Consider the following 17,083-nt stretch of genomic DNA (forward strand, 5'->3'; position numbering starts at 1 on the left):
TGTTTGTTGCTAAGTAACCTGTGTCTCCTGTCAACCTTCCGACGCTTGCTATCTATTACGCATGCGTACAGCCGAGCCTCTCTTGTACCGTTAACAGTTTGAAACCGAGACCTGCGATAGGCTAATGGCTGGCCATATCTGGTTCGTGATTGGCTACGGCGCGTCGAGCGTAACCGAGTTAGAGGCGTGGTTTGGGGCGCGGGCCTTGTGGATGTAGTGGCGCCATGTTTGCTGTTTCCGCTGTATATTGTTAGTGTTAGGGAAACCGGTAACTGTCATTGTTCGTCTCCGAGACTCCTCCTCTGGGCCCTGCCGCCCTTCTTACCGCGTTTACTTGGTGGATTTACTGTTCCGTAACTGTGGTGTGGCGAACGGAGAGACAGCAGGACCCATGCTCGGCTCCAGGTAATTCCCAATAGACTGAGGTGTTTGTAATCTCAGTGGGTCTCCAGCTTTATGTGTTTCTGTTCCTCTTTAGCACCCAAAAGCCAATGTCTCCTTACTGAGTGTTTCTTTATCCCTATATATTGTATCTCAAACTGTGGCCAATAATGTATGTTATATGGGGTTATATGTTTGTGTGTAACCATACATATTGTACATGTTTAAGATGTTAGGGGGTAGTAGGTAAGTGGAGCAACCTCTACCACATCTGCTGGGATGCTAACCGAGTATACGTGCATCCTCAGCCTAAGATGAGACCAATGGCAGGGTCTGATCTGGCGTCAAATTCTATGTTTCTATATAAAATGACATGAAGATGGAGCAGAATCTAGAAATGTTTCCTACAGACCCGTCGAATGTGTTCTAGAGCACTAGGAGAAAATGGTAAGAATAAGGGGATAGCGTTTTGGTGAAGATGTTACTTGGCACCAGGGATCCTCCTTGCCTTGTTGTTATCTCTGGGAAATACATTGAAGAACATACATTGCATTTAGAGGATGGGGCAGTTTGTGTATATAACATTTTTGTTGAATTTGCTTTAAAATGTCTGCTTTCATGTGTTTTAAGGAAATGACTGCTAAGATGAGCTTGAAGAATTTCCAGTCCCACAAGGAAGCCGGTGGCCTTTCTGCGGAGAATCAGATAAACCTAAGGTAAAGCTCGATGACAGCTGCTTGATTCCTGAGTACGTTCTGCCGTAGGGTTGTATGTACTTAATGTTTAGTCTGTTCTTTTACGGACAGTGTTGGAACGTTAATGCTGCTTGAACATAGGTGTGTTAAAGGGAAGCTCCAACTGTTAATATGATGGCTGAGTGTGTATGAGCAATATCCTCATTACCCATGCTTTTTGATGGCTAGGAATATAATGCCTAAGAGTTTGTGTTTCAGTTCCCGTAAGCCTGGTTAAGGTAATTTTTATTCAGGGGGTTATATTTCCGGTGACCACAGAGGTCTTCTCTTTGGATTGCTATAACTTTTATAGGCCGGTCCAATAAAACGTTTTAACTAAAGACTCCTTTATACTGGACTTGGGCGGATTTTGCGTCTTGGGGATCTGCACATTTAAAGCGCTGCCATGCAGTAACTGATTCCTGTCAGTGGGGTTATACATCACACATGCAGCAGGGCAGCACTGTGCATGGTTAAAAGTGCTGTAACCTTTCATTAAAGGCGAGCCAGAGCTCCCTTAAGAAGTTCTAACCTGGCCAATAAAATATCTTGAATACACAATAGTATGAAGTATGTTGTGTCCTTTGACTTTCTTGATCAGTTTCCCGTGACCATAGAAACCTAGAATTTCACATCAGATAAGATCCTTTTGGACCATCTAGTATGCCTGTTATTTTTGGTCTAAAGACTCAGACCGTAACCAGTCCTTGGCCACGTCTTAGATTCGAGGTAGCTTTTGTGTCTATTCTTTGCTGATTTTAATTCCCTCGCTGTATTGGCCCATACCACTTCTGCTGGGAGGCATTTGCACCTATCTACCACCCTCTCAGTGACATAAAACTGAACAGATTATCCTGTACTTTGTTAAATATTTCTACCAGGAATGATTATTGCTGCTGTAATGCTTGCAGTTAATATGCAGCATAGTACATCACTCCTTCTATTCTGTGGATCCTCACAAGCAGATGGCGAGGGGACCCTTTATTTGCCTGCCACTCCCCTTCATCTGCTTCATCTACTAGGGTCCCTAATTATTCAGCAACAGTTTGACGCACCCTATATGAACTGGTTTGATGCATCGAGGGCTGCTTTTCAGACACTCTACGTATTTTCATTTTTAAATGCACTTATGATTTTCTCCTTGTTTTCTTTTTAGGAATATGTCAAATCGGTTGCTGCCTCTTAGTTTCCCTCCATCTAAAATTGCACTTTGGGATTCAACACCCGTGGGGAATCCTATTGGATTGCATGCCAGCTATTACAGGTATTTAAGTTATCATATTTCCAATTAAGCACGCACACCCTGACATGTAACGTGTCCCCCTCCCCCGTTCCATACTCTGTAGCTCTAATACTTACCGGCAGAAATTTATATTTGAGATTATTGGGTCGGTATTCTTTTTTTTTTTTTTTTTTTTTTTTTGTGTTTCTCCTGTGTTTTATCTGTCACAGGTAGCTGGGCTAGTTTATATAATGATCATTAGTAGGCCAGCCTTCGACAAAGGGATGTTAATGCTAATTACTTAAGCCCAATATATTAACCTACAAATGCCTTCCATGGATGCCCACAGCCATGCTGCCACCACAAAACTTATAACGTGTGCTTTATAATGTTTATGAACACTCCAGAAATGCCCTTTACTGTGTCTTACAAATTTCACCCAATTTACTTAAAGGAAATTTCCACAAATAGCCTAAAGTGACGTAAACTGAAAAAAAACACATTATAAACCGGAATATAAAAAGTTCTCTCTAGAAGCTGGGCTCGGTTGGGTGCAAAGACTGGGCTGGATTGATTTATATTTTAACGTGACGAGGTGTTGTGGGACAATGCGTAATCTTCTGTTATTTTGGCGGTGGCTTTGATCATTACCGATAACGATTCAGGTCCATTTCTATTCCCTGTCAGAAATCCCAGGCTTTTGCTGTCTGAGAAAGCTTTGCGGCTTTCCTATCGCCATGCGAAATCCGAGAGAAGGCCTTTTTCCTGCTTCTTACTCGGCTCGTTCTCCGTGGATGAAGGTAATTCTGTCATACGTCTCGCGCCGTTAGTAAGAATACGCGGTCTTAACGTCTCATTTTCAAATTTGCCGGGCCTGCAATCTTTACATTACACGGACATCTCGCTGCAAGCTTTTATGCCCATTAAAACTGTTCTGCAGAAGTGGATCATAATTCCTAAGGCACATGATAAAGGCATTATCTACTAAAGGGCGAGTTTGCAGGACAGTTTGTGGTTTTAACTCGCTCACTTTGCTATTCTTTATGAAAGGGCAATACTAGCAAGTTACTCCAGTGTGAAGACCTGTATAATGTATGATTCAATGGGGAGGGGGAGTTTGAATAAATCACCTAATTTAATAATGCTGTGTACAGGGCCAGACAAGCTCTTCCTGCAACAAATGCTCACTGGATTTTTTAACATAGGATTTGTCAGTAATAAGAAAAAATATGTAGACAATACCAGCAATAACTATGGTTGGTAAGGCAAAACTATTAGGGGGGAAAAAATGTGTTGCGTTATAACCATAACGTCCACAGCGAATTGTTAAAATGATTTTATTTTGTTTCCTGCTGTATTCGATAAGCATTCAAATCGTTCACCAAATGGCAAGAACGATATTGGAAGTGCCACCTTTATTGCAAACTATAACTTCTGTTTATCTGCTTGGGTGTTTATTTCAGATGAGGAAGGTATAACTTTAACTATTGATCGGTTTGACCCCGGTCGGGAGAAGGGGGCTGGCGGTGGCAAGGCCCCCAGTGCTCTCCTTCCTGGAGACTTTCTTGTTCCTTGCTCAATCGTCACCAGAGAGTCTTCAGGGCCTTCTCCTGCGCATACTCCTGAAGATTTCAAGTCATCGCTTCAGGTAAGTGCCGAAGACCTATTGAAGCCTTAAATTTTCCATAATATACTTGCCGAGCTGATTTTAGTTCTCAGTGGATTGCAGCTGCAAACCTTGTAGATAATTTCTCGGTGTTTTGTTGATTTATAGTGCCATCCTATTCTGCAGCGCTGTACAGATAGTCCTAGATTGTAAAAAATAAATAAAATCCAGCGCAATGGCATAGCAGTCAGGGACAGGACAATAGCCCTAATTGAGTTTGAGTGCTACCTTATACTGTAGCTTACTGCGTGGTAAGAGGAGCCTTGAATACTCTGATATATGCTGTCATAGTGCATGTCCTGCTTTGACAATCTTAATGATACGGATTGTGTCCTGTTCATTTTAAACAAGACCTTAATTTGGAGAATATAAGCAAATATTACCACGTGGAAGTATTTTCTTGTTTTGTTTTTTTCCCTTTACTCCTTAGACAGTTACACAATTATCATTAGAAAACTACTGCTATAATTTGCTATAAGTTTGCTGTTACTGCTTAGCTAAATTAGATGCTTAAAGTGTCTAAAGTAATTGCCCCACATTACGTCTTATTATCCTACATGTTTTTTTAATTTTAATAACTCTAATGATGCTTAGACATAAATGCGTTCTAATATTACCTGTGTGTTTTTCAGTTTATTAATAATCAATTGTCTTGCATAGGATTCGTAACTTTTTTTTTTTCTTTGCTTTTCTACTCGCGTCATGCATTTCGGGTACAAAGCTAATGTAGTCGCTTCTGCATGTCAAGTAGGAAGAAGGAGTCGAAAATTGCCGTTGCTGCAGAGTAATTGTATTGTTTGCAGATGAAAAAGAAATGCCTTTATTTTTGTTTTAAGGGTCTGCAAAACCATCTTCACAGCAAAGAAGCCTTGGATCTCTCCAAATTGCTGACAGTTAGAGCTCATATCACTTACACCGAGGACATGGACAATCTTCACTTTGATCTTCACTGGGCGGCTATCACGATGGCGAATACATTTGAAAGTGTTCCCGTAAGGCCTGTCCCAATTATACCCACAGCCCTAGCCAGGAACCTTAGCAGTCACAATAATATTGCACAGCTTCAAGGAACACACAAATGCGGGTAAGCTCCTTTTTATTCTGAGTGTTCTTTAATACATCTAAATAATACTAGTTTGTTTCAACTTTAAAATACATGTCTTTTTGGCCTCGATGCAGATTGCTTTCTAAAGCACTTGTTTGTTTCTGTGTCTTCTCTCCCCCCCCCCCCACACACTATGATTGATTTGACCATTGATGTAATATGTTGGGAAGTTTGTTTCCAGTGATTTTTAAGTAATAACTTGCCTGTACTGTTGAGGCTTTTTAAATGTCATTGCAATCAGATGTAGAAGACTACTCAAAATATATCCCTCAGCATACATGTTAATGATGGCAGGTTTGAGGTTTTTTTTAAAAAAAAAAACAAACGATAAATATAACAGGATGAATGTACAAATTTGGCTGGTGTTGCAGTGAAGCCCTTATGTTTTCAATCTGTATTCTGAGATGCATTTGAAAAGCTGTTTTATACGGCAGATTGTTCCAGTTTTTACATCGTTATACCTCTACATCATTATGGTCATGAGTGGCTTTCTCGCTTAGCACCCAAACATGGTTATATTAAAAAATAATGATCTTTTCTCTATAGGTATCTAACAATGGACCAAACAAGAAAACTCCTACTTGTATTAGAATCTGATCCAAAAGTTTACACTCTGCCCCTTGTTGGAATGTAAGTCTAACTTTACGTTCTATTAAATGTTGCTCCGAGCTGTTAAATATCTAGAACGTTGTTAATGCAACCAGTGGAGAACAACCTGAAATGTAACACTTCACTGATCCTCTTTATTTGCTTTAAAATGATAGTTATGTCTTGAGCTAGGAAATAGATGTGCCAGTATCACATCTCTGAAGCCGATGCTTAAGGCTACTGTTACAAATTGATGCAGACAACCATCTCATGAAGCTTTGCTATGCTTTAAATAACCCCATCGCAATACGAAGATTGCACAATTCCCCTTTATTTTTTAATGCACTGTACTTGGTCTCTCCTTCCTTCTGCTGGAGTCCTACTCCTGTAGTTACTGAATCATAGAATTTGACAGCACTTAAGAGTCCTTCGGCCCATCTAATCTTCCCTTTTTTATGATGTGAATACTTGGACTTAGTCCTTTTAACTCTTCCTGCTCCTGTGTCCAGGATTTCATCCATGCTGTACCCCTTTTCTGGAACTCCATTCCCGGTTCTCTCAGATTTTCTGTCTCCCATATGCAAACTTCAAAAGCTCTATGAAAACCCATCTCTTTCGAGAAGCATACAACCTTTTCCCATAACTCTCAGCCAGCATCCCGTCTAAGCAAAAAGCTCATCCTGACTCGACCAACTCATCCTCATCCAAGCAGTCGGTTTCAACCGACCAGACTGTAAGGTCCCAAGAGCAGGGCCGCCTTCTCCTTTTATTCCACTGCCTCTGTATAGTGGTATGGAATCTGCTGGTGCTATATAAATGTAATGTAATGGTCTCGTCTTAGATTCAGGAGCCATATCCCTATCCCATGCATGTTAAAAAAAAAAAAAAAATTCCCTCGCTGTGTTGGCCTTTACCTCTTCTACCTACCACCCTCTCAGTAAATTAAAACTACCTTTCATTACGTCCTACTCAGCTGGTGAAGTTCCTCAGTAGCATTGCACTCACCGGCTACTGCCTATCCAGTCTATGGTGACGTGGCTGTGCAATCGGCATTGGACCTCAACACCAAATAACAGTTTTTGATATGATGTTCATTCTCATGCTGGAGCCAGAGCAGAAGGAAGTCGTGTATTTGCCTCTTAAAATGATTTTATTTGCTTCTTATAGCTGGCTGAGTGGAGTTACACATATTCATAATCCCCTGGTGTGGTCCAGCTGTCTGCGGTACATGTTCAATTCGTCAGTTAAAGAAAGGTAAACTTTGCAAAGCCCTGTTTGTAAAAAAGCATACCCTTGTTTGCCGCATAAAACCTGTCGGTTTCCAAAAGGTGAAGTAGTCCCATTTTAAATATCATCTCTGTAGAATCAGTAACCCATTTTGTGATGCGATCGGCAGTAAAAGAGCCCCTTGAATGGGGATTAACAAAACTAAATGCCTATACTAGGTTTCATGGGAAAGATTGTTCAGTAGATCGTAAAGATTGCTTAGTATATTTGCAAACATCAGTAACCCTTGAGTTTGGAACGTGATGTAATCTGCTGCACGTAGGAGATGGTCACCTTCCTAATCATGTACTGTTATCGTTTCTGAAGTGGTAACGTCTTCAGTAAAAATATCTACTTGCGCATAAAGCCTATTCAAGCAAACATTAATCCATTGCGGCGTTTGTTTATCCGTAGGGTCTTTTCGGAACACGGGAGTTTTCTTATAGTGCTTTATTCGCGCACGCACAAGGAGCCAGAGTTCTACGAATGCGTTTTGTGCTCTGGACACGATTCTCTTGGCTTTCAGCTGTTAACCAACGAAGATGCATTACATCTTTTTAAGGTAGGATTTGTTTTTTTTAGTGGTCTAATGTTACTAACGGGTCTCATCAGTTTGTCACTGAAGGCTACAATTAAAATATTCAATTGGTTTTGATTTCAGAATGTCGATGTTACAAGAAAAACACACCTACAGTTTGAATTTTCCACGGAAAATCACAATCCCGAAATGTTCCTCTTCAATGAAGCTTCCAAGAGCATTTCTGCTACAGTGTAAGTTTTCTTGCGATATTAAACAACTGGTTTTTTTTTTGTTTTGTTTTATAGCTTATAAAGCATATTTGAGAGGCAGCGTGTGTCTTAATTGCACACTGTAAGGGAAAGTTTAGTTCCTTCAGGAGAAAAATACATTTTCATGCACAATAACTGCCTGATTTGGTATTTATTATTTGTATCTTTTTATCGTCTAGCATTAAACAGAGCAGGTCTCCAAACAGATTATCAATAAGTGATCATGACTCTGGAGTGGAAGATGAAGATTTTTCTCCAAGACCATCACCACGTCCGCACCCTTCAGTCCAGCAGGTAAATAACTTATATTTTTTTATTTATTTTTTTGTAATTGATTGGTAATCCATATGGAGTATTTGGAGACAACACACGCGGTGCTGCTTGCCTTATTTGATACTGTGAGATGCACAAATATGTCGATTACCCTACTGTACAAATCCCACAAAATGGGACACTGCCTGTATAAAAAAACTAAAATAATCTGATGTGATAAATAGCTTCAGCATTTCCTTTTATATGCCTTATTAATGTTTTTTCTTTCTAACAGTAACATAGATTTCACCCCAAATAAGTCATTTATTTTGCAAAGTTATTGTTTCCAATCTAAACCGATCCTCTTGACTTGAGAATAAAAGCTGCCATCTTTAAACAGTTTAGAACTTAGATCTATCGTTCTATAGCAAGGACTTAGAAATCCTAGGCTTCCTGTCTAACCATATACATTTTAAAAAGATGATTGTTGAACAAATCTCAATCTTAGAATATTCTTCCGACCCAAGATATCAACAAAGATTTCTGTTTAACAATTTCAGCTTCCTTCTATAAAGAGGTGGCATTACTAAACCTAAATGTAAGTTCCTTGGTTCTCTGCTGAAAAGCACTAAATCCCTTTTTGATCCTCTTTAGATAGAGCTAAAAACATCGCTTGAGATTTGCTGATATTTAGTTTAAAATTGGATAATTTCCCAAAACTAATTCCTCAAGTAGTGCTGTCAGTTATTGCTTTACGTCTGCGAGGGTTCCCAAATAACTGAATACAATTTGCTGATGAAATAATAGTTTACGTATATACGCATTAGATATTATTTGCATGCCGCCTTATTAAGAACTGGGTAGTTCCACCTCTCATTTGTTGATTGTAGTCATTTATAATACTTTTCTACGCTATATTTTCTTTTTTTTGTGTAATTCTTTTAAAACCTTTTTCTTCACACAGGTAACGAGAATTCATCCATCTGTTCCTGAACTTTCATTGGTCTTCAGCAGCCTCATAGAATCAAAATCTGCCTCACAGAATCCAGAAAACGGTGGAAACTTAATTCAGCCTTTTACTTCAACTCCCGATAACGTCAATAAGTTGGCTGGTAAGGGATGCCCCCTCAGTGGGATCCAGACCCGTGAAAACCAAGATTCATTTTTAAGACCTTCCCTGGGTCCTGTCAATTCAAAAGCACCAACAAAGAAACATTCCAAAGGAAAACTCGGTCCATCCGATACACAACCAGCAAAATCAAGCGACCAAACAAGGCGGAACTCCACGTCATCGTCATCTTCTGCACACTCTACCCCTCAATATGGATCTTCTCCAGACACTTCTGCTCTTCAGAATAGGCCTGAACCGAATGCAAGAGGACAACACCATGGGCAGCCTCCAATGAAGAGATCTGCTCACTGTAGGCAAATGTCTGCACCGCAGTCTCCTGGTTATAACGTTACCTTTCCGCTGCCATCCAGGCAATCTGTAGAACACACAAAACAATCGGCTAGTCTTCAACCCTTCTATCAAAACAGAACATGCAACTGCTGTCACAATGTCGGCCCTGTGCAATGCCATTCACCAAGTTCATGGCCTTGCATGGGCCACGTAAGCCATCATACAATAGAAAATGAACTGGAAGCTCAAGGCGTTGGTGCTCCTGCTCACCCCAACGTTGCTTGCCCAAATTTATGCTGTAGTCCGGTCTGTGTTAGCAGCTGCCAAAAAAGTTCTGTTAATAGTGGACCTTCTCCTGTGGACAACTTAATGTCACCTGGACGAAGGGACTCTTTACCGGTAAATGCTTATAGCCCTCACTCGTGTCAACACACGCCACCTCCAGATAATGGCATGTTAGGACTGTCAGCCGAAGCTTACAGGCTGCTGGCAGAACAGGACAAGCAGCTGAAAACGCTCCAAGCCCAGGTTGGTCAGGATTCCTGTTGTAAATGTGTGTGTTTTCCATTTTATGATACTTGGTTTTCTCAGTTGGTTATGTCTTCTTTGTAGATCCAGCGTTTGCTTGAAGCACAGACACCAGGCTCTGATTCCAGTAAGCCTTCCCCCAACAATGGATCTTCACAGAAGCAAGTAGAGTCTGTCTCCACCGAAACGTTAGACCTTCCGAAGAAAACAAGTGTGAGCATCGCTGTCAGTACAGGTACTACTGGAAATATTTTGACTTTTCTTTTACAAAATTACATTGAGAAATGTGTGTATAATTACAATGTTACTGGCTTCAACCCTATTTTTGCATTCGTACCATAAAGGTAGACAGATATATATATATATTTTTTTTTTTTTAAAGATTTTCAATTGCAACTTTGTAATTCTAGGACAATAACATAAAAAAAACCCAAAAAAACACTAAAGTCTGCAACCTAAAGCTTATTTTATATAATGTTCTTATGTTACAAATCCTGTCTGTTGTCTTAATAGCCAGCAGGTGGCGCTATGGCGTTAAATTGAGTACATCTGTTCTATGAATATTTAGTAAAATGGGCAAAGTACACATTTTTAGAGCAATAGCATTAAAAACCAGAATCATTTTAGCTGATCCACCAACCATTAGAAATTTGCCACGTCTAAATCCCCCCCCCATCTTGAACTACATTTTACGTAATGTATTTGCTCATTTACACTCTATATAGAGCAAATTCATTAGTCGGCAACCAGCTGGCTTTTTTTTATGTGCAGCCAGGGGGCGGTAGTTTAGTGGGGTCATGTGGCATGAGATCACATGACCCTATAGTAGTACAGTATTTTTTAATAGTATAGTATTTTTTTAATTGGGAATTATTGATTAACTAGTAGATCCTTAGCTACATGTTGTATTACCTAACATGGAACTGGCTAATGACATCTGTAAACAAAAGCAAGTGTTGCTCTTGAGAAAATAGACTTTGACAGCTTGAAACAACCATTCACGGCCCCTCTTGTCACCTTGTTTCTCTTGATGTAAAGGCTCAGATCTTAATTAGTTTTTGGTCTCATCTTAGATCCCATATCCCTATCCCCTCTATGCCAGAGATCTCCATGTTTTGTTGGTGCACAAGAAAACATTCTGTATTGCTCGGTTTATCCTCCTATTTAAATCCAGAAATCATCAGTGCCCTGTTTTTCTTCTCTTCAAGGTGCTAGTTTGTTTTGGAACTCCCCGTATCCTGATGAAGAGGTTTCTGCAGACCAGCAGGATGATTCCGCTCTCTGTACGGAGCTAAGCACCACTGTGAACAATGAGCGAGACACAAGCCGTACCAGCATTGCTTCCTCCTTAAAAGCTGTGGACATTTGCAGTTTTGCAGAAAGCAGTCAGCTGACAGACAAATGCAACAACTCTTCTTCTCCGCTCCAGTAAGTAGCATATTATTTTTTGTATATTATACGCATCTCTAAATATTCATTTCTAAAATGATGGTTGCCTCCCTATCTTTTTATATATATGAAAAAAATATATATATATATTTTTTTTTAATATTTTTTTTTTTTTTTGTCTTGTGACTTTTTTAATCTTTTCAGTTAGAATCCTTATCTGCCACAAAAAAAACGGTATAGGGTGTATGTCCTCACACCCTCACTTCACCATCTTCAAAGGCAATTCTTATCTACGCATATTGCCTATGTCTTGATGTGCAATCATTTTGGGTTATTTTTGTGAGCTTTATTAATTACCAATTGCTATGCAGGGGCTCAATATATGTATGATTTGTCTAAAGAAATTTCAATCTTAACTAGGGTGGCTTGCAAACTGTAAGCTCGTGTTTGGCAAGAGCAAATGCTATTAAAGAAAAAAGAAACCATTCAGATTATAAGAAAATACTTACGAGCGTAAAACCTGTTGTAACTAAATTTGCTTTCTTCTTGTTAGTTCTGTAATGGCCATGCCCAGATTTCCCCTGTTGCACCGTGATGTTCCATCTCCTGATAGTGTCAACATACAGGCACCTCCAGCAGAACTCCTTGGAAGCTCGAGGACGGCAGAGGCAGGAGAGAATATCCATTCTGTCCCCCAAGAAAATTTTTACAAAGATTTAATGGTAAGAATTGGTATAGTGTGACTCCTGATGTCAATCTACATTCGATGGGAAGCCTAAGCATTCAGGACTGTTTCTGTTCGTGTAACTTTATATATCTTCCTCTTCTTTCTTAGTGTCAAGTAAACCATTTATTAAAGACTTCAGCAGCGGCAGATGAGGAATATTGTGAAAGTGTTACTAGTCCTCCATCCCGAGAATACAATCCTGCAGTGGAAAAGAAAAAGCCTCGGTCCTCTCCTCCAAGTCAACATGACGACGTGCTGAAGGCAACCCTTAAGCAGCTGAAAAATCTAGGCGTGAATATGGATAGCTCTGACATAAAGCCCAAAAAGTTGGAAACCGCAGATAACGCGTGGTAATTATAATTATTTTTTTTTTGGTTTGTTTTCCGTATGTCAAGTTATGGTTGTCTGTAAGAATCCCCCAAAAATGTTTGGATTAATCTCTAAGCAAAGCTCTCTATAGCTAGCAGATTTTGAGAACCTGAAATTTAAAAAAAATCTTAGGTTTATTAGGATTTTCTTTAACATAAAGGTTATTCTGTAATCAAAAATGTTGTGCAAAATAACTAATTATTTTTCTTTCTTTAGTGTACTTGCCTGCATTAACCCAGACGCGATCATCCCGAGATTAAATTACATGTCCTTTATGAACGTCGGTATGAGTGGCTTTGGGTCCAGTGGAGTTGACTTGAGCATGGAAGCGAATGCAATAGCCCTGAAGTACCTGAGTGAATCTCAGCTGACGCAGCTCTCTTTAAGCCATACAAACAAGAGCAAAGCCCTGGACTCTACATCCATTGCCCGTCTCTTCCCGGGAAATACCGATAAAAGCATGGTTGGCCTTAGTTTGATTTCCCCAAGCAATATGTCCTTTGCAACAAAGAAATACATGAAGCGGTATGCCCTGATAGATGGCTCCGACAGCAGTGATGATGAAGCTGACCCAACTTCACAAAATAGCTCTTCTCTGAATCAAACAACCAGTGAAGGAAAATGGACTTGTCCTGATAATTCCAGTATCTCTGAAAGCTTTGACGTAACTGGTGATGGAGCTAAACACGGTAGAAACCATTCAAGCAAAGCAGTAGACTATGGCTTTGCAAATCATCCAGAGACAAATAAACTGAGAAACATAACTAATGAGGTCCCATCTAAGTGTGGAACTGCACCACAGCGAACAGAGGAGGTGTCTTTGCCGTTCCTGAAAGATTTGAAGACCAGAAAGAAGTTAATTTCTGGAAAGGCACAGTTTACTAGGCACCCGGAGAAGGAAAACGCTGGCAATCAACTTGTCTTTATCGAAAAAGACTCCTCTCTGAAACAGATTCCTGACTGTCCAGGATCCCTCGGAGATATTTTAGATGTCAACCGCCTTCGCCAGCTTCCAAAGCTATTCTAAGGGCTTGCCGTGTTCTGTGTTTCCTATAACTGCTTGCATGTTTTCCTTCCTATGGAAGTACTGGCAAACACTATTCAATTCTTTGTCATTTGTCAAAACAATTTCGTTACAAGATTAGATGTCTTCTTGCTCATGAAGACCGCCAATGAGTTCAGTTGTCATTAAACGTGCTGTAGTTTGGTCCTTTCTACGACAAATTGTATTGTTTTATGTCTTTACTTTGAATCCAATTGAAAGGAGTTAATGTCCAAACACTACAGCTTTATTAACGCTTTGGTTTCCATCATTAATTATGCCAAGTTATTTCATATATATCTTCTTTTTATAGGTAAACCAGTTTCTCTCTAGAGAATATGGATCTTCATGTGGATTTTAGCCAATAGGTAATGCAACTGAGCCAAGAAATCACAGCACCCTGTTTTTTTTTTTTTTTTGTACTTTACTATTTAATAATGCCACACTTACTTTACCATGTCCAATGACGGCATAAATCTTGCACTTGTGAAGTCTTATATTATATTTTGTATATGATGGAGTCACCCACTCCACTCTATGTAGGTTTTTGTGTTTTTATATATATTTTTGTTTTGTTTGCACATCTATGAATCATTCGATCTTAATCCTTTTTTTTCTCTTTATTCTTGTATACAACTATTAAATATTTTTATATTTTTAATAAAAACCGAATTACTATTTTTGTCAAATTCAGTAGGTTGTGTTACATGTTTTTTTAATATAATATTGTGACTTTGTGCAGCGATATATCTCATATGTCTGCGACTTAATATTTACAAGCTGGTTCATCTTTGCCGCCTCTTAAAATTTGGATGGGCGAATAAGAAATTGAGAGCAGCCGGGAAATGTTGATTATGAAAGTCTGCTGTGTAACTTTTTTAATACTTGGTGCAGAATATATATCTATATATGTGTATAGATATATCTAGACAGATGGGATGTGTGGTTTACTCTTACGTATAGGATTGCCACCTGAACCATAGCAGAACTACAGAAATTGGTGTCGTTCAGGAGAGCATGTGATGCTTACAGGGTTAATGTAATTGATTTCTTACTATTTCACAAAATTGTGGTTCTGTAGCAATGCTTATGTATCTGTACGGCATTGTAAATTACAACTAGTCTTTACAAAGACGGAAATATTGACACCCGACACACCCTTTAGCCATTTTCTCTCAAAAACATTGATACTGGTGACTAATAGAATCTCACTGCAGATACGAAGCATTCAGCCTGTCTAGTTCGACTTGTTCTCGTCTTAGATTCAAGCTGCCCATGTGCCTATCCTATGCATGTTTATATTCCCTCTCTGTATTAGCCTCTATCACTTGCTTTCCACTCATCTGCGACCCTTAGGTATTAGTTTTAATAAATGTATCTGGGCTTGAAGCCGTAATGGCAAAGTTCTTTTAGCTTAAAAGCCAATTCCCTGTACTAAACTGTGGTGTCCAAGTAAGTTTAAAGATCCGGACAGAATAATCCTAATTTCGCTTTAGTAATTTGCCCTGTTTATGGGAATCGATCGGAGAAAACTATCAAGAAAGAATCCTTTTTGTTTCAGATGAAGTTTCTGTAAATATTTGTTGAAGAACCAAGGAAATACTCAAACGGATTGTCACGTAAAAAAAAAAAATCCAAAAGAAGTTTGAGATTCCCTGCGGGCAGCGACATGTATTGTCCTTATGCTTGTGAAACATTGTAATAGTATTTACAGTGAAGGACTTGAGCTGGATCCTAACTCGTAGAAACCCTAAACTCTAAAAATACATTTGTTCCCTTTAGATAACTTCCCATCGTTTGTGACAGTCGCATGTTCTTTAAGACTAATATAACATGAGGCTGCATGGTGTTTAATTGAGGGATTATGGAAAAACTCCCATTAAATTCTCTGCTTGTAAAGGCTTTATAATCTAAAAATAACAGTCCCTTTGCCAAGTCTGTTCCCTCTCTAGCATTTCCTGTTGGCCGCAGGAAGTGGGCTGGATCGCTAGTGTTTCCTGGATATAACCTAAACATCAGAAGGGTAGCCGTGGCTCGGCTTTCAAACTGTAAATATCCCTTCCTGCCTTGCAGTTTCGGCATGGTCGTGTTGGCTGCTTGTCTCAGTCCTTTAATGATGTAGACAGATAATGGTGTCTGAGAGATGGGTCTCCTTTGTTTCAACATACAGATTACACACGGGGACAGGCTGGCTTGGATATCACAGTAGAGCGAGCCTCATGCTGATGTGGGTCTACACAGGAGACCAAATGTCCATGTTGTCCGGCTGCAGAGTGGCCACCAGCTGTCAATTACTGCTGCTTCAGCCACGGCATTGCGCAAAAAATCCAGACGCGGATTAATGAATGCCTGATGAAGTCAGCTCCAGACTGTGCGACTCTGAGAATCGGCTTATGCTTTAACACTGGACTATAAAAGTCTAAGTCTACCTTTCCAGATCTCTGGAGTGTTGTCAGGTGCTGTTACTTTGCATAAAGGTCCTCTTTGCTGATCTCTGGACGTTGTTTGGCGGGTCCAGTTACTCGTGTTGGGGGCTGTGACGTTTACCAGTGACTAATGCCAGTGTGAGCGAGGCTACCGTTTAGCTGAAGAAATTGTAAATATATAACGTTTTACGTGGCAGGCGAGGCAAAGTGGTAACAAATCTACATTTAGTAGCTACATACATAGACGTTCACTTTTATTTCAAGTACGCTGTGGGCCCACCATTCATTTTACCTTCGATGCCCTGCCAATTAACCTACTTTTCAATAAATAAATGTCACCGACGCCCCCATTACAGTAATATGCACATAGAAGAAATCTGTCGACGCTTTAACATGCGTTCTTCCAAAACAAAAGAATAAAGCGGTTACCTGACAGAAGTGGCAGCCCTGCTCCAGCAGCAGACCTCTTCTTCCATTGTTCTGGTCATTGGCTGCTTGAAGCAAAAGTACCCATTTGCGTTAATGCGTATATGATGGCTGGGTGATGGGAGGACTTTAAGGGACTCACCCAAGGATGCAAGTATGAATGTGACTCAGGGCCTTTAATTAGCATATTAATTCTCTGACATGTTGGTCAACGCACTACTGAGTTTAGTTCCTGTTGGGTCAACAAGATGAGCCTGTGTATGGAGAAGCTCACAGTGGATTTTGCATTGAACCTAAATGGTCCAAGTGGCCACAGGCTCATACTATCATGGACTTGTATATCTTTAAGGTGAATGTTGTTTATCCAAGAACGATCCTATTAGAAATGGTTTGGTCGGATTCTGGGTTTTATTGGCACCTTCTTTATTCTTGGGTTTAATACAACATCTCGAATTTCTCAACATTACCGAATAACGGTAATCCCTGGTCTTCCTTAATGTATATTAAAATCCACTTGTATGGAAAGCATCCGGATACTTAAGAACTAATACACACGGTTTCTTAATATTTAAGGTGAAAAGTAATTGAGTGTCACCCTTCATTAATATTCGTTAGCGTTCGGTATTAGGTGTGACAAGTCAGTAGATGTTCCTTCATGTCTAATTTTGCCTCTGCTGCCCATGCAAGGAACGAAAGAGATTTCAAAGTCACCTGTGCCCCAGCTTAAAATAGCAGGTTTTATCTCTTGATACTAGAGAAATTTGTTGAAAA

General features: G+C 39.7%; 1 protein-coding gene across 2 annotated transcripts; it reads left to right on the forward strand.

Annotated features, from left to right (window-relative positions):
- Positions 1-212: 212 nt before the first annotated feature.
- On the forward strand, positions 213-13,634 carry STIL (STIL centriolar assembly protein). 2 transcript variants are annotated; one of them, XM_053469753.1, is made up of 17 exons: positions 213-405; positions 1,012-1,097; positions 2,272-2,379; positions 3,025-3,137; positions 3,801-3,985; positions 4,840-5,087; positions 5,655-5,738; positions 6,864-6,950; positions 7,377-7,524; positions 7,624-7,733; positions 7,931-8,045; positions 8,968-9,933; positions 10,018-10,168; positions 11,142-11,361; positions 11,876-12,044; positions 12,158-12,399; positions 12,635-13,634. In XM_053469753.1, the coding sequence occupies exons 2-17, from the start codon at positions 1,015-1,017 to the stop codon at positions 13,443-13,445; spliced, it is 3,840 nt and encodes a 1,279-aa protein (XP_053325728.1). In that variant the 5' UTR covers positions 213-405; positions 1,012-1,014; the 3' UTR covers positions 13,446-13,634. The 2 variants fall into 2 exon arrangements, with proteins under 2 accessions (XP_053325728.1, XP_053325729.1); XM_053469754.1 differs by having other exon boundaries at positions 11,897-12,044.
- The last annotated feature ends 3,449 nt before the right edge of the window (positions 13,635-17,083 follow it).

This window comes from Spea bombifrons, chromosome 6 (assembly GCF_027358695.1).
Source record: "Spea bombifrons isolate aSpeBom1 chromosome 6, aSpeBom1.2.pri, whole genome shotgun sequence".
In the NCBI taxonomy this organism is placed as follows: domain Eukaryota; kingdom Metazoa; phylum Chordata; class Amphibia; order Anura; family Pelobatidae; genus Spea; species Spea bombifrons.

What these genes read in the sequence shown, in the direction of transcription:
- STIL (XM_053469753.1), top strand. Translation starts at nt 1,015, where the DNA reads ATGACTGCTAAGATGAGCTTGAAGAATTTCCAGTCCCACAAGGAAGCC. An exon ending in TGAAAACGCTCCAAGCCCAG is followed by an intron (nt 9,934 to 10,017) that starts GTTGGTCAGGAT and finishes TCTTCTTTGTAG; the next exon opens with ATCCAGCGTTTGCTTGAAGC. An exon ending in GAGCATCGCTGTCAGTACAG is followed by an intron (nt 10,169 to 11,141) that starts GTACTACTGGAA and finishes CTTCTCTTCAAG; the next exon opens with GTGCTAGTTTGTTTTGGAAC.